Here is a 26,732-nt window from a genome sequence, read left to right as displayed (position 1 = left end):
GAAGGACACCGCTAACCCAGTGCTGGGATGGAGGTTAGGCAGAAGAGACAAAATTGCCCTCTTGGGCCAAGTCAAATCCGGCATAGTAAAGTAGGGGGCTTAACCACGTTAGAAATGGAGACAGTCCACCTCTCAATTTGGGGGACCCAGACTAGGGACACCAAAGTCAGCTACTTGATTCTTTATTAGCGTTTCTGCTATCACCTCAAATATGATTTGTAATTAAACGACCTTAATTGACTTTGTATGGGTTTCTGGGAAAACGGCTCAAAGCGCCTGCGCCTCTTCAACCTTCTAAATAGTTAATTATAACATTCCCATCCCAGGCAGGTGGGATTCCTAAGAATTCCTGTTGCCAAAAGTTAGGCAAAACTGGGCCTACCAAATGTGCTGATCCAAGCCTAAAACTCTTAGAATGCCCTACGCCCTACTTCCTGAAACTGATTTCTTCAAGTTAAGGGAGACCTCTCTCAACAGAGTTCCGCAAGTCTCCCAAACCACTTCTACTCGCAAACATTGCTTTTTCTTGGGGAACTCCAGATCAGGGATAAGCTTTAAAGTGAGGTGCTCAAGCACTTGGTTAAAAAAGGGGAACCCAGTAGTGCCTGCTGTAGGACAGACCCAGGGATAACTGAGGTTTTTTTTTAATCACCCAAAAGGCAACTTTTAAACATTCAACATTTTCTATTTTGCAGACTTATTTGTTCAAATTCTAAAAAATTTTTCAGGTGTCCCATTTTAAGAAGCCATTTTACCAAGGAAATTTTATGGGGCACAAACAGATTTCCTACCTTTCCATTCCCAAGACACTCACACCTTTTTCCCTGATCTTTAGGAATTGATTTCCAATTAGGGAAATAATCTCTTAATTTACCATTGTCTGCTCTGTATTCCGCCCCCCCCCCGCCCCATTTTAAGCCTAAATTTATAGGTTGCAGTATAGGCCTAAGAAATAAATCACCTCCATCTCCCTCCTAGAGGATGGGTACAATAAACAGGGATGTGGGAAGGGCTGAAGAGTGTTTGTACATGAATAGGGGAGGGGAGAGAACCCAGGTATTTCGGGGAGAAAGTGCAGAGACATCCATTCCGGCCCAGCAGTGTTAAGAGTAAATACTAAATGGTTGACTATTTCTCTCACTCTGGCCACAGTAAAGCCAGATCTGCAGCTAGTAATTACGTGAGAAAATACCCAGTCTCGACATCAGTTTTGCGAACCCGTACTTGAAAATGGAAAATGGGGAATGTATCCAACCTCCAATTTGCCTCAGTTGTATAGCTCTCATATTAATTCTTCACAGACGTGAAATAGGTGGGTACGTGGCAACGTGCTGGGCATAAATTAAGCAACAATGGCCATGCAAAGTCCTGTTCGCCGCTGAGCTCCCGTGGTGGGCACTGCCACTTGCCATCCCCAGCCCCCACCGCCCCTGAGATGACAGAGTCGAGTCCGGAGGAGGCCGGCCGCGCGTTGGCTTTTTCGAACCCAGAGGGTGGGTGGGGTGGAAGCAAAGAGAAATTAACCCCAGCCGGCTTTGTACCTTTTCCCCATCCTTTCCCTCTCAAGCACTACGCGGGCGCTCTCACGCACACACTCATCCACACCCTCTCGTGCCAATGATTTAAACTTCTATTAGGCAAAGGCAGCACCTCGTTCACCGCCACCACCACCGCCTCCACCCCTCTTCACCTCAAGAATATCCTCCCCCTTTCCCACATCTACCCTAGATTCTCTTTTTCGCAGTAGAAAGCCAGCTGGTTTCTTCTAAGCCCTGAGAAATCACAAAAGTTAAAATGAAGCAAGTGTCTGCCCAGCGTCTCATCCCCAACCATCTTTCTCCAGGCGTCAGTTTAACAATAGCTATTCGAGAAAAGGGGTGGGGGGTAGGGCGGCAAGGAAGGGGATGAGGACTACGTAGCCGAGTTGGCTACTGGGGTGGCTGCGAAGCCTCACGGCTGCGAAGGATTCCCCCTCGTCCAGAAGGCGAAGTCAGACGCGTAGGACCAAGGACAGAGCTTGGAATCCACTTGCCAGCGCCCAGCGTAGCGAGGCTCCCAGGCAGCCGCCCCTCCACAGACACAGCTCCAAGGATCTTATTTACGCTTTTCTGAACAAAGGGAATCTCATATCCGGTACAGGCTTAAGAATTCGGCCCTAAATTGGCTATCTTCTTTTAGAACAGAACCACGATAATTGGCGGTAGTGAATTGGAGCCCGCACACCTCGCAATGATGAGTTTTGACAGCTTCTACCCACCCCAGCCCCAGCCCAGCCCCAGCTCTCAGGCAGCATGTACTTTTTCCAGTCAACTACAACTCGTTGCCTCGTGCAGCATCTAAATTCCATCTGGCAATCCCATCTTCCCAGCACATGTTATCTAGTTAATGCAATTAAGTCTGGGGTTTTCGCTGTTCTAATCTACGAGTCCAGGCTTCTGATTCCAGTTAATGGTATTAAAGCCTCTCCGGTCCTTCCATTGCTTTGCGAAAGTAGAGGCATGCATTTCATCCCCCCCCCCCAACTTATCTCTCTCTTCCCACGAAATGAACTTCCAATCTAAATCCCGAAGCTCACTCAACATCTTGCTCTACACTAGTTACATTTGCCACAAGTTTCTGCCATTGACATTTGAGAATATTCAGTACGTCAAGCATGCGTCCACGGTCTTTTAGTTTAGCTCTCTAGAATTAAAAAGCAGAGCAGTAGCTTTGAAATGAGACAAACATGTGCAATTAACTTCGTATTCTGTATTCCGCTCACTTACAGGTTTTCTGGGTTTGCCAGCGCATCGCTGCAACTAATGATTAAAGAAACCAAACCGAAACTTACCTTTCTCCCTTAAGGTTTTTGTGTATGTGTGTTTTTAAAGTAACGGTGCAGTTCTCCCAATAAGGATGAGCAAGAAGCTGCTGGATAGTTCTCTTAAGACAGCACGAAACCTAAACTGTGCTCGGCTTAAAAGAAGCAAATAAAAAGAAATGCTTTCGACCCCAAAGTCCAACGCTAAAAGAAACGGCGAAAAAAAAATATGAAAGGGGAGGGGAAACTTAAAAAAGAGTTTTAAAAGACGGAGAGACTACCCTCCTATTGCCGTTTAACTAAACAAAAAAGGGGCAAGAAAAACAAACGAAGGAACAAAGAAAAGAGACGAAAGAACGTTTTTTCAAAAAGACGATGTCTTTCTCCTTGTTGCTTTTTAGTAGGTCGCTACAGGAGTAAGCTGCTGCATCTCTAACTGAGAACAGAAATAAGGGGGGAGGACGTCTTAAAAGGGAGGTGGACTGGACCACAGATTTATAGCACCGTATCACCAACCCCTTCTCTGCCTCCGCACTGCCGTGTGTGCAGCTGCTCTGCCAGGCTCCTATCCCGAGCAGCACGCGCGGAAGTATACGCTGAGTCGCGCCACAACGCAACTTGCTTATCTCCCCAGGACTCTGATTGGCCTAGACGTTTCTGTTGAGGCCGCCCAGGCGAGGCCGCGCGATATGGTTGGTTAAGTGCTTGTGTCACTCTCGAGAGCTCAATGGAGTCCCGTTTCAAGGTAAGTTGTGCGGGGAGGTACACACATAACGCTGGCCGCGAAGGGAAATGCAAGAAGCAAAAAGGGATGGGGAAAGAGCAACGTGGGAGGGTTGGAACTGTACTATCAGAGTTTGCGATATGGCAAGATCTACTTTCCTCTTAAATCTTTCTGCTTCCGAAAGACTCACTTCCTTTGCCATCACTGCCGCATCTATGGCACGTTTCTTTATAACATTAAACTGTCCGGTATGTATGAGTCATTGAGATCTACCTCTCTTTGATCTGTGTGCAAGGGATGAATGTACATCCATTACTTGTACGCATGCCTTTTTCAATTTGTGTTCCAGTATTCGAGATTAGATATTATCAGGCAATTTTATGTCTTTCTCTATTTTAACATATGCATATTGCAGCTCTGTTTATTTTTTAAGCGTCTTTTTAGGGTAAGAATGAAGTCAGAAATGCTTTCAAATAAAGCTGCCCGGTTTGAATTACCTTTCACTTAATGTTAGAATAGAAAAGTGCAGGATAAACATCCTATCCAGGGAAAAAGGTACTAAGTGGAGCTAAGGTCCTTCACTTTGAGGTAAATGATGACTCTCAAAAAGAGCAGCTGTACATAGAAGGAGAACAAGCCACTCCTCTGCACTTGCTGGCGGTACAGTTCTTGGACCACACATGTATTGCTGACTGTAAAGATAGGCAAGCCTTTATCTGCACTCTTTCTCTGAGGATTTAGAAAGTTTAACCAGAAGACCAAGTGTTGTCAACGCTTCTGCTTTATAGATGAAGACTACTTTATTAAACCCCATTATTTTAAAAACATTCAGGAGGCTGGAATATAGTTTTATGCATGGTGTTTATTTCTTCCTCCAAGTGAAAATGTGGTCCTCAGCATTGACTTGATGTATAAATAGAGACCACAGTCACTTGACCTAGGTTCTTTTCCAGCTTGAATTTCTTCTTTTAATATTCAAAGACACCACCAGCTTCCTAGACAGTACTTACAATTCTTACACAATGAACCATCTTCTCTGGAAGCTCATGCCTTTCTAAAAGGAATCCTTTTACCTGTTTATTTACTACTAACCACTATCTTTGAGAATGCCGCAAAGAAGAGGCACAGGTAAGAGTCAGAGTTTGCAGGAGGGTGGGGTGGGATGGAGGGAAAAGGGACAGACAGTCACAAAACAAAATGACTAGAAAATAAGGGTTGAAGTAAATCATAGTGTCCATATGTTTCCTTGGAATTGTCCTTGAGTGTTAATAAATGATTAAAGAGAAAGAATAGACCTGTTTATCTCCCATATAGCCTGTATAACATGTGAGTTCTATACTTTGGATGACAATACTGGGAGTTGGGAAAGAAGGCTTGAATCTATGTGTTATAACTGCCATTTATAATTATCATGCCCTAGTCCCCACCCCTACTTTTTGTTCAACGACAGGCCTGGGGTCCTGGTTTCAACTTCAAATTATTATCTAGACCTGGTTGAAACTCATGGGAAGAAGAAAGAAAAGCCATTTGAAGAAATGGAGTCAAGGGGCTGAGGGAAGGACATATCAAGGGAAAAAACAGAAAAACTCTACCTCATTTACAATAGATTAATCACTGTATGAATAAACAGTTGGAAAATTGGGTTTGTTGTCATCCTCCTTCAACTCCTCCTTTCACCCTAGATCAGTACAGAGAATAAAATAATAAATACAATTTGGGTAAAAATATAATACTATTTAGTCAGAATTACCGATGGAGTGAATTGTCTTTTCTCCTTGTTAACATATTCTTAAATTAGTATTGAATTAGTTGCATTTGTCCATGTAATATTCTCAGCACTCTGAAGAAAATCTTTATCATTAACTTACAAGTACATAAGTCTCCTCTGACTGTGTGGAAACTAATTTTTCTTTTAATTTTTAGTATTTGTTTGCATCCACAGGAAAGATTTTGTGGATTACAGTAATATATTATTCCAAAGATTGGGAGAGGGTGGATATGGAAAGCTGTCTATGGTGTGGAGTGTTGAAAATCCAGCATGTGTCTATATAGGTAAAGAAATTACCTGAAAAAAAAAAGGTAAACTTGTCCATTCAAATGCAAAATAGAAAATTCTGCACATTCAGTATATATGTTTTTTTTTTCAGTTTGTTCAGAGGAGCAAATATTTTTCATGTCATTTTCAACATGTTTTTTCTATGTAGATAAAATGGAGTTAAGTTATTTAAGAAATTGAAAAATATTTAAAATACTAACTTACTTCCTCAATAAAACAGATGTTTTTAAATTTTAAAAACTTTTAAATGGATAGATACAGCATAAGTAACATGTACTTCTCCAACTGTTAAAAATAAAAACTGAATACAATCACTTTAAAATAAATGATATCTAGATGTCGATTTCACTTTTAAATTCATGTTGTCATAGCCTGAAATATTAACATAGTCTGTCTTGCAATTAATAAAGATTATGTGTAAACATCACATTCCACATTAAGCAAGTGTAATCAGTCCCTCTTCATTCATAGTTAGGTAAAGAAGTATCCACAGCATCTGAACGTGCATTAGAAAAGCATTTAAAAGACATCTGAATTATGATTGTCTTGTTAGCTCTGATATATCTTCAAAGTCTTTGGCATTATTTTAAGCTGCAGCAGAGAAGGGAGAGATATAGAGAATCACTGAGAGCTTGGAGAAAAAGTTTGATGTGGGGAAAGCTGCAAAAAGAATGGTTCTCAAAGCCAAAAAAGTAATAAATTCAATTAATTATTTTACTAAAATATCTTTATGAAGGAACAGCCATTCACAGGAATACTCATAAACTATTGTGGGCAATGTCTTTTAGGATAAATAACCCCCTTATACTCATTCTGCGGGGTTGGGGAGAGGAAGGGATACTTTCAGGATTTTATGATAAATGTGGCTGTAAACTACAGTTGTAACTTTTTAAAAAAGTAAATAAAGCAGTTCAGCTATTTAAATGAGTTTACCACGTTTGGCTTAGGGTGATAGTTCCAAACACTATACCCTCTTAGATGGATAAAAATATTATTCTGTGTTAATTTACTGGGCTGTTTTGGGGTGGGGGTGGTGTCTGTGGTTCATGTTAGAAGTGTGTCTGCCTGAGAAATATAGATATTATATAACTTGAAGATTACTATTTTAATTATTCTTAAAGAAGTATGTCAACCTTACTTCCACAGTTTAGAAAAGAGGAAAAAAAACAAAAAGTCGAGAAAATTGATTCCAACGTGGCAACCAGGCAAAAGAATGAGGCAAGAATTAGCACCATGGACAGAGACAAGCCGATCCTGAATAAAGGTTTGCAAAGCTTGATAGGACTGTCCCTCTCAGTGAAACACGGAAACTGCAATTCTTGGGAACATTTCATTTCTAAAGACTTTAGGGAAGGGGCTGCCCTACTCCATAGAAACACGTTTATTTTGAATTAGGCTGGCTTTTGCTAAGACCCAGTCATCGTGACAAACCACCAGGAAGGTTGGTGCCCCGAACTCGCTGCAGACCCTCCACTGTTCTATTTTCAGACACTCCCTTCCCCTGGTGAGCCTGCCAGTCATCAAAGTGGCCATGCAAAATAAATGCAAATCCAGGTAGTCACCGAAAAGTCTGCTAAACCCACTCCAGAGTTTTTAATCCTCGAAATTCCCGGAGGGAATTGCAACAAAAACGCCTACCGGCTCAGCCCCTCTCCCCTCCCCCAGTTCTTCCTTCGGCTCTCTCCATCTCCTGGCAAAGGGGCTAAAGCCTTTTATCCGAAGGTGAGTGACCTTCCAGACTATTTTGCAAAGAACCCTTTATATATTGCCAACACTTTCCATTAGGGACTGTGCCAGAGACGGCAGTGCGCAGGATCACAAACATCCTTTACTTTCCCTTTATATTTTGTCTCTAAACTCCTGTTCGAGGGAAAAGGCTGGAAAGGGAGTAGGGTCGGCGAGAATTTACCCTAAATTCTGAGGTTACTGTTTACACTTAAAGACACGTGAATTGTATAAACGTTTTTTAAAAATTAAATGTAATCTAGTGTCACGGTAAATCTTTAAGCCCAGCCTATATTGTTCTTCCTCTCTACCACTTCTGCCTTGTTTTTTGTTTTTGTTTTTGTTTTCTCGGCAAAATTTGTATGAGGTTCATTCTCCTTTAGGTGATTTGCCTGCAGATAGTCAAACTAAAATCTGTTGCACGTGCCCCAGAGTGTCTCGGAAAATTTATTTGCAGCTTCGTCTCGACGATCATTCATGTAAACGCTCCCCCAAATGTCTTCAGGTTTCTTTCCTCCTCTTTTACTCAGTATCAACTTTTAGCAAGAATAAACTCACGTCCTTCCTGAGCATGCAAAGGGTGATCTAGGCGACCAGGCGAGGGTGAGGTAAGAAAAATTGGAGGTGAGAAAGGGCAAATCAAAGCTTTGTGTCCGTTTCTCCCAGGGATGCTAACAGCCTTCTCTAAGCTTCCTCCTAGAGCCGATACATCTCATGCAAAATTAATACAAGTAATTAAAAATAGCAGTTCCCAAAGTTAAAGGAAACCATCTGTCTCAGCTGGTGGCAGTCTTTTCGCCGGCCCCTTTAACGGGACCTGGGAAGAAACGGTTTTTCTTCTTCCGATGCTTGGAGGGTCTTTCTTATATTGAAGATTTATGTTTCCACTTGTGTGCGATGCACGTCTAATTTGAAATAATAAAGCCGGGCTGAGCAACCAGTCAATCAGATCTATCAACTGCGCTCTGCACGCAGCCCTGCCCCCACGTCCCTCCGGTCTCTAACCCTCTTTCCCTCCTCCCCCTCTCTCTCTCCTTGCTCTCCCCCTCCTATTTCCTCTCTCCTCTGCTCTCTCACACACTCACACTTTTCCCTCACGTGTGTTCAGATCAAACCCTTGCCCCATAGAGCAAGTGACCGCAACGGGTCACAGTGACAAAGGCGGAGTTTGTATCAGAAAAAGACTGAGGCCCGGGGAGACACAGCGGCTAGAGAAACAGCTGTCTTATCAGCCCGCTGCAGAGATGGAGATGGCTCGAGAGGTCCTCAACAGATAATCACTTGAATAGGTTTGCAATGCGCCAAACTTCACGCTTGATAAGGCCAACCCAATGTAGAGAGCAGCCCAGATCCTGCTCCATTCTGTTTTATCTGGGCTGTAAATTAAGAAATTGAAATTCAGGTGGCAGAGGCAGCAGTCGGCTGATAGACCGCTAAAGTAAACTGTCATTAAAATGCTTTCGGCAGGCAGAGAGGGGGCGCCTGGAATGGGATATATTTCTTAATAGGGGAGGGGAGCTGTGAGAGAGGAAGTCCACCGGTTTTAAAAATTATTTGGGATGGGGAAGCTGTGAGGAAAAGTTGCAAAGGGGCACAGCCTCTTGGTCATGATTCCCAGTCATAGCTAAAATGCAGAAACAATCTGAAACATACCAAGTTGTGTGAAGTCTGATATAATAGAGATTAAGGAACAATTTAAACCAATCTGATATAAAACAGAATTCTGTCTTTATCAGTGCATAGGGTAGAGGAAACTCTCAGGCTACAGTGTTAAAAAAAAAAGATTCCAAATGATCTCTAAAGTTTTCTTTTTTGTTGTAAGAAAAGTAGATCTACCAGATACAGAGGAGTTAACCAAAAACTGTGGTAAACCTGACCTTTCTGTTGAAGTGATAGGGTCACAGGAGAGATTCCAGGGTGGTTTTTAGAATAGCCAAAGAAGTTGTCAACCACTGAAAAGAATCTGCTTTAGCCATTTATAAGAAGAGTTATATTTCATCCCCTCCCCCTACACTCACATAGTAACTATGGGGTATTTCAAGAAGCTCAAGGAATTCCACATGTCTATTTTGATAGCACCTGATTTTTACAGCACACTTCCTATCTACACTCTTCTGTCTGCTTTCATGGATATGAGGCATTAAAGTCTACGCATTATTTGAATAAATATTTCACAAAAAGTTTAAAATGTATGATGACCAGATTATAGCCACTGACCTTGTTGTCTTGATTCACTAATGACCATGCACTGTATCTTGTTCTTTGTGTGGTTCAGTGGATTGTAAATTTACTAGTGTGCATTTATGAGAGGATGCAGTATATTTTCCACAGCAGCATTTATATTTTAACTTTTAGCAATATTTCTGAAAAGGTACCTTTGGCTGATAGCAAATGGTTAATGCAGTTTTAGAAAATCAATCAGTTTTTATTTTGTTTAACCTCCAAACTTTAATCACTGTCAAAGTGCACTTAATTGACAATACAAAGGCTGCTTAAATCACAGTGGGGTGAGGAAGAATTAAAAATGAATTTGTTGGGGAAAATGATGAGAAAAAATTTAAGATGCTAGTATATGTATCAGTAGTTATTAAACTATTTGGATACATTAAAATAATTCTTTTAAATTCTGAAGTTGTTATCTAGGGAAGTAAACAAATATGTATCAGTGATGGAATCTCAAATATGTTTCTGTTAAACACTTTTTGCAAAAGTCCTTCACGCCTGTATCACAGCAAGGTCTTAAAAAATATTCAGCTGTATGAATGAATGAGTGCTGTATGGATCCGTCAATGAGAGAGAAATTTGTTCATGTTAGTTAACCTTTCCCCTCCATTAACACCATTTTCCATAATGCTATCATACTGTTTTAAATAATGGCTGCTATATAAGCATTTTAAAAGGTATTCTTTTAATAAATTCTAGCCTTTTAGGCAATATCATATTATCTTCAGATAATCATATAGTAAGATATTTTTCTGCTTGTTACAAACATTCAAACAAGTTTGAATTGCTAGCTTTAGTGAGTCTCTTAAGCTATGGTTTTTATTTTTCCTAATTAAATTGAAAATTTGCATAAGATGGACAGCTTAACCTACTCTTTGTCACCACAGGCAGGACTTTTTAAAGATGAGAATTTGCATAAGGCTTAAAAGATGCACTCTCACTAAGTTTGAAATGTGAGAAAAAGGTATTTTATAAATATAAATTATTACAACATTTCAAAACTGAAAGCTAATTTTAAAAGTAAAAAATTTCATTATTGAACAGAAAAATGTTTTGGCATGAAATTATTAAAAACACTCCTGTCTAATTTTTCTCACAAATAAATGATATATATGGTTTCTACAGGCATGGCAGTTCATTATGAATGATGAGAAGTAATTAAAAGTCAAAAAATGTAAAATTATTTTTAAAGTGATTCCCCATTATTAATTCTTCTCTATGGGAAATCAGATCATAGATTTTTAAGGTAAACAATCTATTAATGTATAAAGGCAAAAATATTGGAAGCTTTGTAAATATCTAAAAGTTCCAAGGTTTTTGTTTTAAACTGACTGCCATTTATTACCAAAGAAAAAAATCATGTAACTAATTGTGTCCTTCCAGATATAACATTTACCTTCAGGTGAAGGTCAAAGGAGTGTTACATAATCAGTTCCTATGTCTAAATATTTATTCCTGATCTTTGACAAAAGACCCATCTCAATTTGATTCAAGGATCTTTTGAGTGCCTGTGTTTATACAGTATCTCTCTACAAGTTTTTTAATAGTATAGTTTGTCAAAAATTAGTCCTTTAGATAGAAATTGTAATGTTACTTTATTAGGAGCTACAGTTTTGAAAATTGTAAGAGCTTGGGTTTTTACTTTAGACACATCTAGATTTGAACCTGACTTCAACGCTGTGGGGTCTTGGACAAGTTAATTTTATCTCTTGTAAGTCTTAATTTCCTGATCTATAAAATGGCAATAACACTGTTTAATTTAGGGTCACCGTGAGGTTAAATGTAGTCATGAGTGTAAAATATTCAAGCTTCCTGGCAAGGGGGAAGTAGTCAATACACAATAACTATGATTTTGGGAACAAAACAGTGACTTAGCACACTACGTGATGAAGCCAGAATTAGAATTCCACCTTTTATATACTGTCTCTTAAATATTAACACTTGATGTCACTAATGTCCTAACTGATATATCTTATGATAAATATCTTCTCACATTTCTAATTGTAACCAAGTTTAAAGGGCCCCCAAAGGCATAAAATCTTCTGTCTTCTCTGTTACGTGGCTTCAGTATATATCCCAAAACAATTTCATGATTCACCCATAAACAGTTGTGGGTCTTCAAAAAGGAACTTAGTCTGAGATTCCATGTGATTGATACAATAATAAAAACACCTTAGATTTTTATAGTACCTTTTATCACAAAAAACTCAATGCACTTTTACATATTTATCATTGTAACCCAGGAGGTATGGAAGGACATAAATTACTTCTCATTTTCAGGGGCATAAGAGAAGCGTTAGGAATTTAGGTAACATTTTTAAGATTAATAGGAATACAGAACAGGTTTCTTGAATGTCAGTCTTTGTGCAATGTGCTACTCTCTTTGGCATTAATTACGACCATTGTTCCTTTCATTAGGCTCAAAATGTTAGTGTTTGGCATTAAGTATAGGTTATAATTCAGTTAATTACTCACTGTAATCAAGTTGGTATCAAATACATACCATCATAATCTAATTAAATTAAAATATTTTAATTTTATGCCAAGACACTTTTATTATTCAAATATATAAAATATATATGCATATATGATCCATTCTTGTTTACCATTCTATGTTAACTCTGTGGCAAGATTTTTAAAGTTACTAGTCATTTATGGCCTTGAAAGAAATCACTTTCAGTCTCCTTATCACTCACCTCTCCCTGGGCTCATTCCCACTCTCCACATATATTTTTATAGTCTATTATATTTATTCAATTTACATAGGCTAACAGTACTTTCTACTCTATTTTTCTATTTCTTAGGTTTTCTGTGCTTGAAATACCTATCAAAATAAATATCTAAAGGAACATAAAGGTAGACTGTGTAAAGGGCACAAGAGGATATGCTTTTTATAATAGTTTGTTTGTTTTGAATGAAACAAAATGGAGAAATAATGTCCACTTGACATTGTAAAACACAGAATGTCAAAGGAATCCTAAGGCTGGTGTATGGTTTACAGTTTTGCAGTTCCCTCCTGGGCTTACTTTGCCAAAGATTGATATAGATGCAGCTACAGAGCTGGACTTGCGGGGAGTCAGTAGAATGGAAGGAAACAAAACTTTGCAGCCTGCTAAAAGAATGAACTTGAAACTTTTGGATGTCTAAGTTCATGGGTTACAGTGGAAAAACAGACTTAATGTTCTTTATTTTAAACTTCAGTAGGCATCTGTCTGTGCCTTAAATGCTATCTTATAATTTGATAAGATTGACCCGCTCTTGTCAAGCCCAGTCATGTGACTGCCAGACTTCTAGGAGGAAGTGTGATGAGCCCCCGAGAAGAAACACAAGCATCCACATAGAATAGCCAGAGTGACTCTACAGCCACGTAACACCAACCTCTTTTAACCCTTCATGTTGCTGTGACTAAATGGAAAATCTATTTTTTCTGATTGAGTATATGTATATGCATTTTCAGGCTGAGAATACTATTGTAATAGAAATAATGTTCTGTTCCTTTGGTCACTGTCATTCTGGTATGAGAAATTAGAGAATAGGTTGTTTGAAATGTCAGTTTCTGTAAACATGAGTTGGGAGACGTAACATAAATGAATAGTGTTGCAGACTGTTTAAGCTGTTTGAGCAACAAACAGACATTTCCTTGAATTATTTTGACATAGTTTACTGTGAAATTCCCTTTTTTTCCTCTTGCCGATATTTCCAGATTTCTTGTGCAGACAATAAAAAGTCTTTCTTTTATGTCAGTGCTCATTATTTAACTCATAGAGCACTGATGTTTTATAGAATACTAATATTTCCCAGATGTAGAATGAATACTAAAAGAGAGGCATGTCTCTATATTAGTCATATCAAATTATACATGAAAAATTGTGTCACCTTACAAGGTTTTTATAGAAATATATATTAAGGTGTTTTAGGCCTTAGTTTTAAAAGATCTTTATGTAAATCTACTTTATTGGGGGGGGGTGTTCAAAGCAAATGAAATGAGTTTCAGAGGTGAAAATTGCAAGACTTGGTGGAAGACACTGTAATGGAGGTCATGTGCTAGAGAGCAATCAGATATCAGGTTGATTAGGTTTTGCGGACTCACATCATAGAGCACTTTGAAAGCCAGCAGAGGGGAGTACTGACATAAAACCACTGGATACAAGATATATTTATTGACAAGCGTAAATTTTGGACATGCCAAACAGGAAGAGATTCAATGGTATTGGAACCAGAATCAAGACAGAAGAAGGGTTAAGCTTTTTGCCTAAAGCTCTAAGACTCCTTGGAATGAGGTGGCAAGGTCAGGGGATAGAGATGGGGGAAGACTGACAGGTATAAAAGAGGAGTTCACACCAATCATAATGAAAATGTTTTGATGGCCAAAATATGTATAGCAGGCATTGGGTAAATGATTGGGTTGAAGAAATAATAGTTTTGAAACAAAAGGCCCAAGAAAGCTGTGAGGAAGAGAAACTAGGAACCAGAGCTATCACCCAGCACCCTGCTTAGCTGTGGATCCCTCTAAGACACCTTCAGGCCTGAGAGGGGGCTTTAAAAACAATGCTAGGAAAGGATGCACTGAACTGAGCTAGGCTTGAAGAAAGGAGACATAAGTCCTAGTTATTATTTCTCTCACAGACTAGCTAATTCCCCTCAGCAAGTCACTCTGACTAAACCTCCTGATTCCCACAAGACTGGATTGGGCAAAAAATAGTAAGGGGTAACAGGCATTGAGTATGCACTATGTGCTTAGCAGTATTCTAATGTTTTATGTGTATTAAGTCATTTAATCCTCATAATAATACTATCATTTTAAAGGTGATGAAACTGAGGAAGTTAAGTAATTTGCCCCAAATTACACAACTAGAAGTTCCCAGAGCTGGGATTTGACCTTAAGTAGTCCATTTTTATGGCCCAAGTCCTTAATCACTATTTATTAGATAATCTGTAAGATACTTGCCAGAAGTGAAATTCAGCAATTCTAAAGAAATGTAGCAGAAATGAAAGATGACATAATACTTGCAAGAAAACAAAAGCAAAAGGCATTACAGTTAACACAAACAAACAAAACTCTACTTTTTATAATGAAAATAATTACACTCATGCCTTGCCATGCTAGCTACTGCTGACAAGTGGAAAAGAGATTAAAGTGATAATAGAATGATTTGCTTCTTTAAAATGATTCAGGTCAAATACAATAAGATTTTGAGAAAAATTACATAATATGTCCTAGGAGGAACTAACCACCAGTAATCTGGGGCAGTTTGAAGAAATTTTAATTATTTAGCTTTTGCAAATTTTAATTTTCAGAAGTCTACTTCATAACCATATAGTAAACAGTTATAAAATCATGTCAAAGGATAGTATCTATTAGTGATCTGGTAAAGACTTTCATGAAATATTGTTGAGAGTATTAAACATTATATAAAGAATGGTTCCTAGAACATTAAACAGAGCCTATTTTGAGGTAATAGGATTTGGACTTTTAGTTTTTTCTCATTTTCTGCATTGAGTTTGTAAAAGTTCTCAGCGTGCTTTCTTGTTTATAAATCAGAAAAACTGGCAGTTTTGTGTTTTGAGGACAAAAACTCTACACCTCGAGAGCTCAAGCTTCAGCCTTGTAGCCACCGAGCGGGAGCAGGTGGTAGATACTGAGTGGTGAGGAATGGGGACCTCTTAAAAGATGACTTAGATTTAGAGACAGGACAGATGAAAAGCCCTGGAGTTTTACAGTCTATAAACAAAATAATATTTACTTATAAAGACAAATCTTGGGATTTAATACATAAGAAAAATAAATAGAATAGAGCAAGTTGAAAAATCTCAGAAACTGCTCTACCCATTTCTTAGAGTAATTCAGTATCAGATGTAACTATCTTGTCCAATTAGAATTGCCTAATATTAATTATACACAAAAACATCAACTATTTCCTTCACTTACTACCTATCTATATTATGACTAAGGGTTGTTCTTTTCCTTAATTAATCATGTATTCTCCCCTATTATACCCTTTGCTGCAGTTGCTAGAGAATCTCATAAAATGAACCTTTATTCCCAACTAGCAAAGCCCTTAAAGTGATTTGCTTGTATTTCTATGGCATATAAATAAATGAAAACCGTAATACAGTAAATAATTATAATGAGATTGAACAAAAACTGGCTTCCTGACAGATACCATTTAGTGAATTGCTGTTTCAATGCCCTAAACAGTCACCTGAGTTAATTCAATTTTCATATTGTTGAATTGTTGTCTTTAAAATCACTCTTCAGAGAATGGGAAACTGGCTCACAGTTTCAACTCCAGAGGATGGTATGGTCCTAACATCCTCATTTATTTAACTTTGCCATGTCAAAACAGTCTAATATTATGACCAAGCATCTAACGAGAGCTACATGCAGGTATTATTTATTTTTAAAGGAATATCATGACTATACTTGTATTATTGACAGGAGTGGAAAAGAAGGTACTAAAAAATAATATCAAAATAAGAGAACTTTATTTTTTAATATAATGTGTTTTAACATGACTCGGTTACTATCTTTTTAGGCTTTATAAATTGGGAACATATATTAAGTTTTAGATATGAATTATGACCATTTCCAGAAAAAGTCATTCGTCATAAACAGAGGACATAAAGTGCGGCCGCCCTGGCTCACGCACTCGTTTGACTCGTGGTGCAGTCTTGAATAATTTTAAACCAAACATGACTGCGGCAATCAATTTTCATCCAATTTATTGGGCATGAGTTAAAGCCAATTAAAAAACCATTTTTGGTGCAATTCAAGGGGAAAAAATGTATAAACCCATGAAAAACAGATTTCAGTTCTAGACATGAGTCATCACTACTCTAAATAATGGCGTCAGACCCAAATCAGAAAGAACATATCCTAAAATGACATATTCCACACTGGAAACTGCATTTCTCAGCAATGATATTACACAATTTTAAAATCTTCTTTTTGATAAGAATGAACCTGGCAGAAAAATCATGCTCTTCTAACATTGTCTCATTTCTGAATACCTTTTAGCCACAAAATCAAAAGGTAGCTTATGGCAGCTCCTGAGTTTCTAAATTAAGAACTAAGGTAGACCAGAAATTGACACATTGTAACTGACTGTACTTAAATTAAAAAAAAAAAAAAAGAACTAAGGTAGAAAGTCATCTGTGACCTTTATACAAAGAAAGCAAAACATTTTACCAATATTTTAAAGTATCTTTTACCTATCAGACCACGTGTCCTCTCACATGAATATAACAGCTCTCTTTTAAGGCCACAAAATGAAACAATCCCAGTACGTTCTGGATAATCTTAGGGTAATCAAAGCAGCAAAATAGAGGCTTCTAGGTTGGAAATTACAGCTATAAAATGCAGCCATACATTTTCAATCTGTATATTAAAAAGACCTTTTCAGGGCTGTACAAGCAGTTCAGAGTATTCGAGCAGACCTGGATTCTGGTCCTGCTTCTCCCTGTCCTTGATCTATGGCTCTAGGCATGTTGTCTGACCTCTCCAAGACTCAGCTTTCTCATTGGTAAAGTGAGTATAAAAGTAATAGCCACCTTTTAGGGATGTTGTGAGCACTGAGTAAGAAAGTACTTGTCAAGTGTTTAGGAGAGTACCTGGCACAGAGTGGCTCTTCAGTGAACTGGTTGAGACAAAAGCCCAGTGGTTCTCACACATGGCTGTGCACCAATGCCTCAACCCAAGCATGGGAGTTTTTCTTGGAAAGTACAGATGCCTGGTCTCATCCAGGAGTAATTCTACTCAGTAATTCTGAGCTGAGGTCTAAACAGACGTGTTTATGAAAACCTCCATGGATGATTCTGATGAACCATTCATTTAAAGCAAATAAGGTACAGATTTTTTTCAGTTGCTCAGTTAATACGGAGTTAAAGTAGACTGGCTTGAACTATTTTGGTTTGGCAATCTCTGTTGAGCAGATTCATTGGAATAATTGCCAAATATGTACTTAGTGTTATGTGGAAAGAGACTTAACTGGGAAACTTTTAAAAGATTATATTTACATTCATATGTCTGTGAGGTCACAGAGTAAGCATGATTTTCCACAAGTTCCCATTATTATGATGAAAGAACAGACATGTGAGATAACCCTGGGAAATTACAGAGTCATTTTATTGGCATGGATTTATTTTAGTGTTTACTATGTCTTGCAGCTTTTGCTTCTATTTAATAAACATAGGCAGATAAGCCAATACTATCAAATCAATTTTTTTTCAGCCCCATATATTTTCAAGTTAAGTACATTTCTGACTGTCCTATTTCAAGATAAGTAAGCAGTCTCCTCAGTGATAGAGATCAAGGAGTGCCACATGGTTAAGAAAAGCAACTACCAGAAACATATATTTTGACCTGACATGACCACACTGTGAATTACTCACCATGATTGTTTAACATTCCCTGGGAGCAACTTTTAAATATTAACTGAAACCAGGACTCTCCTTAATATCTTCCCATTAGTGACAATTAACTTATTACATTAACAACCTGTCTGTCACCTTGGAAGGAAGAGACTGTCCTCGTAGACCTTGGGTTTTGGCAATGTCAGTAAAGGGGTGGTACAAGCCTAGAGGAATAAAGGATAACCAGGTCCTAGAGGCATCAAGAGAAGGTGATGGGAATGTGAGATAACCAATCATTCCCCATTTTTGCTTAGGGCAGCTCTAGATGCAGCTGGTATATTTTCAGACTTCTGGCTTTTATAGGCCTTCCTTGTTGGTAGGCAATCAGAGTTATTCATACCCTGGCATATCTCTATACAGGAATCCAAGAAAATTCCAATACTGCCATACCACCAGATAGAATTTTGAATTTAGAGAGTTTGTAGAGAGCTGTCCATTGATAGACCCTCTCCTTGGACCTAAGAATGCAAATTCACCTAAAAGTTCATTGGGAAAATACATATGATCTAGGAACATTCTATGCTCCACCCCACCTCGGGGTTTAGAAATGACTCTATAGTCTAGCTCAAATTCAACATAGTGAATTGTCAAGCTGTTGACAGATAAAGGGGATGTTGTTTAAGAGGTTGTTCCAAAAGCTGGTATGCTCAAATTCTAGTTTTAAAACCATTTATAAATCTCTATGTTTCTAAATATAAAATGAAATAATAGTATTTGCTGTTCTTACTTTATGAGGTTACTGTGAAGCCAAAATAAGATTACATATATAAAAACTAGAAAAAATGCTTATTGCTGTGGCATAAGAATTGAGAGAAAAAATAATTTTTTTTAACATACACAACTTTCTAACAAATTATCCAAAGACTTTTAGGAATATATTTTCTTTTTCTTATTAAGAAAACTTTCCTTTTTTTCTTTTTCAACATGATTCCCCAAAAGTTTCAAAATCAAGTTGTAAGATAATAGTTCTATGTTAAAACTTCAAAGAGTGAAATTGCCTGAAATTGAACTATCACAGAACATGAAAATGAAAATCTGTAGAAAAAGTGAAACCTTCCATTGTTTTTGTTTGTTTGTGAATGTAATGTTTTATCTAAGTCTAGACTTAGACAATTGGTTTCTAAAATGTGGCTCTTTGAAATTTTAGAGGAGAGAGCCCTTGCAGAATTTTTCATTTAACTAGCAGAGAATTGCTTTTTCACAGCTGGAAGCTTGAACAGCTGTTGACCCTGGCACTTTTCTACTCCTCTGAGTGAGGGTTCAAGGACCCTCAATGATCCAATAGGAGGACAGCCAGCAATATATGTGGTCAGAAATATGTCCCAGTGCAGCCCAATTCCAATCCCACCCCTCCACCTTCTCCCTCTGACTGGGGCACATTTAACTCAGAGCCCCTGTGTCACCTGAATGGAGGAAACAGTCTCTCAGTTGAGGAAAACCCACCTCCATAAAAATCTGCTTTCTGATCCAGGGTGAGAATGACAAGGCTCATGTGATCATAAGAATTCCCTGAAGGACTTTGGATGTGGTCAGTCTCAGGATTTGGCATCCTTTTAGACTTTATACAGACCTACTCCCTTTTCTTTACATTTTATAGGAAATTTCATTTTCACTTAGGGTATATTTTTGAGTATTTCTTAATGGATACTAAATAACCAACTCCATTTTGAATGCAGAGAAAGAAGAACAAGCAAAAAAGACTTTCAGAATAGCTGCCACTGCAGTACTATTTACTGTATCCACTAGAGGACACCTCTCAGAATGGCTCAAAATATCTCCCCTCTCATTCCCTGTGGCCTCTGGCATTTGATGCTCAACTAACTCTTGAGTTGGGCCACTGGCTACATATCAGTGCTAGAATGAAAACATTCCCCCTACTTTAACACCTCCTGCTAGTTCAATAAAGCGATGTTTAAATAACTGAACTGGCTTCAATGAACTGTACTTGCCATTTTTTCCTGCTTCTTAGCTAGATAAAATGGAGATAATTATGAAGTGGATGAGCAGGTTTAATGAAAGCCAGTTTCTTTTGGTATACTCCTGAAGCAGCAATCATCATCTGTTTGGCTTTTGAAGAGCAACAATTATAATCACTTAAACCCCCAAGGGGAACAAAAATAGAATTTACATTAGCATATAAAATATACAGCTGGATTGGGCAAGCCTATAAAATTCTGGGAAAATCATTCTAATCTGAATGCTATTCAAACTCACAAGTAAAATGAGTTCAAGAGTATTTTACATGCTTCCTTCCTATAAAATAATACATGTGACAATGTTGAGAGGATTTTCCTACAAATGAACACAAGGAAGTAAAAAAATGTTGCCAGGAGAGAATCCCAGCAGGAATGGGCTAAATTGTATTGTCAAGATATCAGAGAGCAAAATGCAAAATGGTATTCACATGAAGTACTAATCACTCTGAAGTGAAGATTTTTCATGCATTTGGAAGTGTAAAAAAGAAATAGGGTGGTTTTAGTCTGATCAATGATGAAATTTAATCATAAATAAGGAAAATTTGAGATTAATAGTACTTTCCTCCTCCACTGTAAATGTGAAAGCACTACAAAGGAAAGTGAAATCGCTAAAGTTGATAACCTATTGTTATGAAGCAGAACTCTTTCCTATTTTAAAACATTTTCATATCATCTCCTCTCAAATAACCTCTTTCTTACATCCCCCTTTCTAATTCTAGCCCAGATCACAGGCAATCTCTCTCACCATTTATGTTATTTAATTACTTTTGCTTTTGTGTGCCTTTCACGGTTTACAAGATACTTTTTTTTTTTTTTTTGGTACAGCACAGAAGAATAAAAATGGAGCCTCTGCTTTATCTATTATTCTACTGGCAACAAAACACTAACATAATCAATATATTAAAGGCTTTCCCGGCTGTGCACATTTGTCAAAGGCAGTGTATCTGAGAAATTACACTAATGAATCTTGAAAAATTCAGTATCCTAAACAGAAAACTTGCTGTCCCTCATCATAAGTACATATCAAAATGTAAAGACTAGGAAAATATATACTTCCACCTTTCTTTATATTATTTGTAGTTGCGCTATTACATTTTTTAATGGAAATAAAGTCAGTACGCAAAACTTCACCTCCAATGGGAAGCACTTCCTGAATATACACACTAAAGCCAATTGCAGGCATATTGGCAATAGCTTACTCTGTCTTTCTAAAAGCACTTTGTACACACCTCTGATAGCAATTATCTCACTGCATTATAACCATTTCTTGACATGTCTGTCTCCTACACAGACTGTGTTACTTGACAGCAAAACCATCTTTTCCAGCAGGGTATCCCTGGGCTCTAGCATTGTACCTTAAACCTCGTAAGCATACAATAATGTTTGTTGAGTGAAGTATATCATTTTTGTATTCTAAGACATATCAAAATGTTATGGTGCCTATGATGAGAATCAAACATACATTAAATACTATCTCTGCCATAATATCAGATTTAATGGTGATAAATTAAGCACCGAGAAATTAGAAATCCAAAGTCTAGATTTGTATACCAATCTTCATTCTCCTTATCTTTAACAAAGGATACCAACTTTTTTTTTTTTTAGATTTTATTAAATACCCATAATGTGTCCAATGGTTATTTTTACTGGAAACACTCAAAAAGTTGAGTTCTCATTTCTTTAATGGTATTGACTTCAGGTTTCATTTGCTTTATATTTCTTTTTTTCTTTTTAGTTAATAATAAATGTCAATATTCTTGCCATTAGATAAAATTCAGTTTTGTGGCATTATACCATAAATTTAAAACTAAAAAACTGCTTTAATAACTTTTTTTGCTACATACTAATATAACCATCACTTTTTATATATGCATATTTATTTATACTTATTATTTATATATACAGACTTGTGTACTTTGATGAATTTGAAGGGAAAGAAAGTTGTCTAGATACAATCCTTGGATTTTAGTACATGATAATGTGATGTAAATTTCCAAATCAAGGATAAAATATAAAATTACACAAATATTTTATGAACTATGATAAAAACTCAGTCTGAATTTTACTTAATGAGGCAAGTAACTAGAATTAGGTTTGGGGGTAAAAATCTGAGGGTATATCAAGGTATGATCTCCAAGATCAAAGCGAAGTACAATTGAGTTATATGTGACTGACTGCTAGACTATTTGGGGATTTCAAATGTTTAAGCCTCACAATTCTCCCCTTTAAAACATGGTTCTTAAAAGTCCACAATTCTCAGACTTTTAAAAAAGCTATTGGAATTCTCACAGTAATGGGGTTTAAACATAGTAGATCTGGATAATTTCACTTTTAAAAAATCAACTTACAAAGTGGATAAATCAATTTTTTAAAAGTTCCTCATTTAACAGGAACATTAATTCAAATGCCCTTTCCTCTCTGCATTAAAAAAAAAAAGTAACCCAATTTAAAGAAAAAAAAAAAGGTCTACACAAAGCAACTGAGGAGCCCATCTATTGCATAAAGGGCAGATAGAGTTATTCTAAGTGCTTTCATTTCTTCTCAGGTGAAAGTGAAAAACTGAGCAATTTTCTGTTGAATGTAAATGATGTCCTTAAACATTTTTTTATTGGTACTTAGGGGGACTTGAAAGGATTATCTTGATAAAATCTTAATATCTCTATTTTTGCAGATTGAAGTTAATAATAAATAAACCTGAGTAGATGTAATAATATGTTTCAATCTCTCACATTCAAAGATTTTATAAATAAAAGAGAACAAAATTAGAACTTTTTAAAGGGAAAGGATTTCCCCTAGTATTTCAGAGTCTATCACCTTTCATATTTAAAAAAGAATCTAAAACAAGGCCCCATTTGAAACTTTTTGTTTTCTGTGTCACTTCTATCTTTACGTCTCTTTTGTTCACTAAATAAAGGCAGTTAAAAAACGGAGGCTCCTATTCACTGAATAATTAGGGATAAAGGTTAACTGATTAAACTTTAACTTAGAAAATGAATGTATGGCAAAAAAAATCATGAAATGATTTGCTATTTGTCAGATCATATATTTCATTACTTTAACAAATCTTATTGTAACTGAATTTTTAAAGTCTTTAAAATGAAAAATTAAATCCCATTTGAGTTGGTAAAATGAAAAAAGTCACTCTGCTTATTTGATTTTAAGTCCCTTATTTTTAAGGGAACCTGGGTTTTCAGTTTGTCTTTCCTTATATTAAACTGTTGGTACATACTTGTATATGTTGCATATGTTTCAAATATGTTGAAACATGTTTGAAAACACTTCTGTCTTTAAAATTTATTTAATCCTCCTCTCCTTTTGTTTATTTTTGCACTAGGATGGAGAACACAACAAATTCTTTATTATTCTCCCCCAAAAGAAACAACCGGTGAATCCAGCCTAATGTATCCAAACCTAATTTGGGGATATAGTTAGGAATATTTCAGTAAGATTTCTTTTCTTCAAAAGGTTTTATTAAGGAAAGTGCCAAGATTAACAGGTAGTCATTCCTATGTTTGGAATTTGCAGAGATTATGTAGGTTTTATATGGACAATGTCCCCCAATTTAGTAAATTATCTCCCATTTTCTATTATTTGATTCTCATTTTGCCTGATTTTGGACCCAAGTTTAGCATCAAACAGATTTAGATTCAAAACCTCACTTAATAGTTTGTGAGCTGTGTGACCTTAACTACTCAGTTTCTAACCATACTAAAGCCTACTGCCTACAGTGTTCTGAAGATTAACTGAGATAATATATGCAAAGCACTTACATACATGACCTGGATCATGGTAGGTAGACAAGAAATGTTAACTATTAAAGTTAACTTCTTAGCTATTTCACATTGTGTATCTGTATCTGATAAAAGATACTTAGTAAGTTTAGTACTAAATAGAAGGAATAAATGAAAGTTATTTTTGAATTTTTAAAATCATAGTATCAATTCAGCCATTCCTTTTTTTCCGTTTTTTGCTTGCAGGCACTTCTCATGCCCAAGATAGAGTATAAGAGGTAAAACCTACAATGTAACATTACCACTTACCTCCACTCTCTACATCTCATCCATTTTTCTTTTTTTTATTTATGATACCTATTCATTTTAAATGAGTCATCGTTAAGGAAAGCATTGAATATTTCTATGAGAGTACAGAAATACTACTTAATTGAAAACACTTAGAATTTTGTTCTTATGAACATTATAAGCTTTCTGTTATTTGTAAAATTTATTCCAATGGACTGAGGTTTAGGGAAATATATCAGAACATGGCCCCTGTATTTCTAACGTGCCAATAACATATAATTAGAACACTGGAGAAAGAAATGGATTATTATAGTATTACATTCTGATATAATGCAATTTCCATATTGAGACTATTTAGCAAACCTACAGTTGGCACAGAATTATGGTATTAGTAAGTGAAAGTGCCAGGAAGATACAGCTTTAGTCTAAGTACTTTTATAGAAAACTAAACATATGCACCATCATTAATTTTCATTTAGAAGACAACTTTCAATTATACAACTTATTTTACATAATAATTGTTATGATTGTCTTCAAATGAAACAGTAGTTTTAATATATAAATGAAAAGTGAAGTTGAGGGTTTGTTTAAGACTATGAGTATGATGAAATAACTCTGATTAAACATGTTCTCAATTCAAGTATCACGGCAATTTTATTTTACATATGTAGAGGCCACATATTTAAATTAAACAAGTATGAGAGTTGAATAGTATGGTCCAAAATAAATTATACAGTTAAAAACAAAACACTGTTAGTTGACTATCTGTACTCTAAGAATATCAGTACACAAGAAAAGCAAACTTTCAAACTGAAATGGGATTTAAATTTATATTCTAAAAATATATAAAATACTATATTATAATATAAACACTTGTGAGATTCTTTTTCACAGTTTTACTGGATTTATTGCTCTTGTATCAACAGTTTAGTCATTTGGTGTTTAAGCTCTCAAACTGAAAACTGTTTTAAGGACGGATGGTGATTGCAAATAGCAAGACTAAAAGCAATAGTGATGGCTTTGGAAGTTAACTGTATAAGGTATCATTTCCCTGTAATAGGAACTGTAACTTCATGTATAATAGACAAAAAATAAGCCAGTTGTTAAAATACGTTATTAAAGTATATGTCCAATAAAATATATTAGTCTTTATTGGTTAAAAATTTTTACCTATGTTTCTTATGATCAAACATTTATAACTTAAAAAATCTATTTCAGAATAGATTTTAAGAAATGCAAGCACATACAATTATATCTGCACATAGGTAAATGAAAGTTAAGAATGGTTTCAACAAAACATGTGAAGAATTCCTTTCAAGGAAACATTTTGGCTTCCAACCCATCCTTCAAATGAGAAAACTTAGATGGCCTTGCTCATCAGAGAATGTGCAGGTCCATTCTAACAAAGGGCATCCAAGTCATCTCCATGGCAACAGCCCTTGACAAGTTAAAAGGCAACTAGATTCACACACAGAAAAAGTTAAGACTACTGAGCATTTACTGTTTCTGTTTTTGTTTTGTTCTTAAGTGCAGAGCTGGCCAAACAATTTAGAATTTTCCAGAGGAAAGGCTGAACCTTTTACCAAACTTCAAATTGTTTATTTTACCACAAATATTAAGTCTGGATAGTTATTCTCAGAAAGTTGATGAGACAAAGGGGCAAAACTGAGATATCCTTCCCTAAAATATACCTCCAATTTTAAAACAAATAAAAGGTATTCGGAGAGGACATTGAGAAAGGACCCTTAAATGAATCTGTTCCTTTTAGTTTAAAAAGAGGGGAGGGTGGAGGCAGGGAGAAGGGAGAAGTGGGAAGGAGGATAGCAAGCAAGCCCTTTCTCCAGCCTCAAACCTTTTAAGACCAAAACTTTCCAAATGTATTATCTGACTATCACTTAGCGTTTAAAATTTGTCTAAGAATGATGGTTTCTAAAGTTGCTACCTCAGGAAATGTGAGGAAGAAAGGAAGAGGTCTAACAGTGCAGGCGAGGGCACAGAGATAGTTGCAGTAACTTGGAGTGACCCCACTGTTCCTTCTCTCCTTAAGGATTTTGATCAGGAATGACCCAGCTACTGTGCTCAGTTCAGGAAATCAGAACTGCTCGGCTGTTTTGAAACTAGACAATAACCTAGTTCCTTTCTCTTCCCTCCCCTGCACCTCCACTGCCAACTTTCACCCACTTTAAATGCATCAAGCCCATTGCGATTCCAGGAGTATCAAACAGATAAACATGGAACATGTCTACTGACCACAGTAAAGAAAAAAGTAAAAGTAGTATTTTTTGTTTCACTGACCCCTCCTCCCAACTCCCAGCCCTTTGTGTGTGATGAAACCCCTTCAAACCTCCCACAGACCGAACACACGAGAAGAAATGGTAATTTTTTGTTTAAAAGTTCACTTACCACGGCAACCTCATATTGCTTTGTCATGCTTTTTGCACTTAATTTTTCAAAACTGCTTGTGCAGGGCGCAGAACTGGGAAGGCAGGACTAAAGTATCTCTAGTAATCACAACAAAAAGGAGAGAACATGCACCAATCAGAATTACATTAAAATGCACAAACCCCAGAGCAAGACGCAAGGTTCAGACCACACGAGGGAGGGGGTGGGGGTGCAAAAAGCCAAGCTAACAAAAGGTAAAGGGGAGAGTTGAGTGGTTGTAAGGGAAATTGATCCGTCTTTTGACTGAGGATGGGCTTAAAATCACCACCATCACCTCCCCCGTCCCCAGCACCCCCGCGATTACCCGAGTGACTGCACTTGCCTCCAGCCAGCTCAACTGCAGAAGAGGATGCCC

At 36.8% G+C, this 26,732-nt stretch overlaps 1 protein-coding gene across 7 annotated transcripts in view; it reads right to left on the bottom strand.

Moving 5' to 3' along the window:
- ELAVL2 (ELAV like RNA binding protein 2) overlaps positions 1-26,405 on the bottom strand; it is a 151,313-nt gene extending 124,908 nt beyond the window's left edge. For 4 of the 7 annotated variants that reach the window (XM_014565072.2, XM_014565073.2, XM_032477583.1 and 1 more), the window contains exon 1: positions 26,339-26,405. Coding sequence is in view for 1 of the 7 variants with exons in the window: in XM_032477585.1 (XP_032333476.1) it covers positions 26,339-26,365 (27 nt within the window). In the remaining 6 variants the exon portion in view is untranslated. Of the gene's footprint in view, positions 1-2,830; positions 3,355-26,338 lie in introns of those variants that run through there. The other 3 variants (XM_032477582.1, XM_032477587.1, XM_032477585.1) reach the window with 2 other exon arrangements.
- Positions 26,406-26,732: the final 327 nt, after the last annotated feature.

The sequence above is a fragment of the Camelus ferus genome, chromosome 4 (genome assembly GCF_009834535.1).
Source record: "Camelus ferus isolate YT-003-E chromosome 4, BCGSAC_Cfer_1.0, whole genome shotgun sequence".
In the NCBI taxonomy this organism is placed as follows: domain Eukaryota; kingdom Metazoa; phylum Chordata; class Mammalia; order Artiodactyla; family Camelidae; genus Camelus; species Camelus ferus.
The sequence above is the reverse complement of the archived record's forward strand: the minus strand, read 5'-3'. Positions and strand labels throughout refer to the sequence as shown.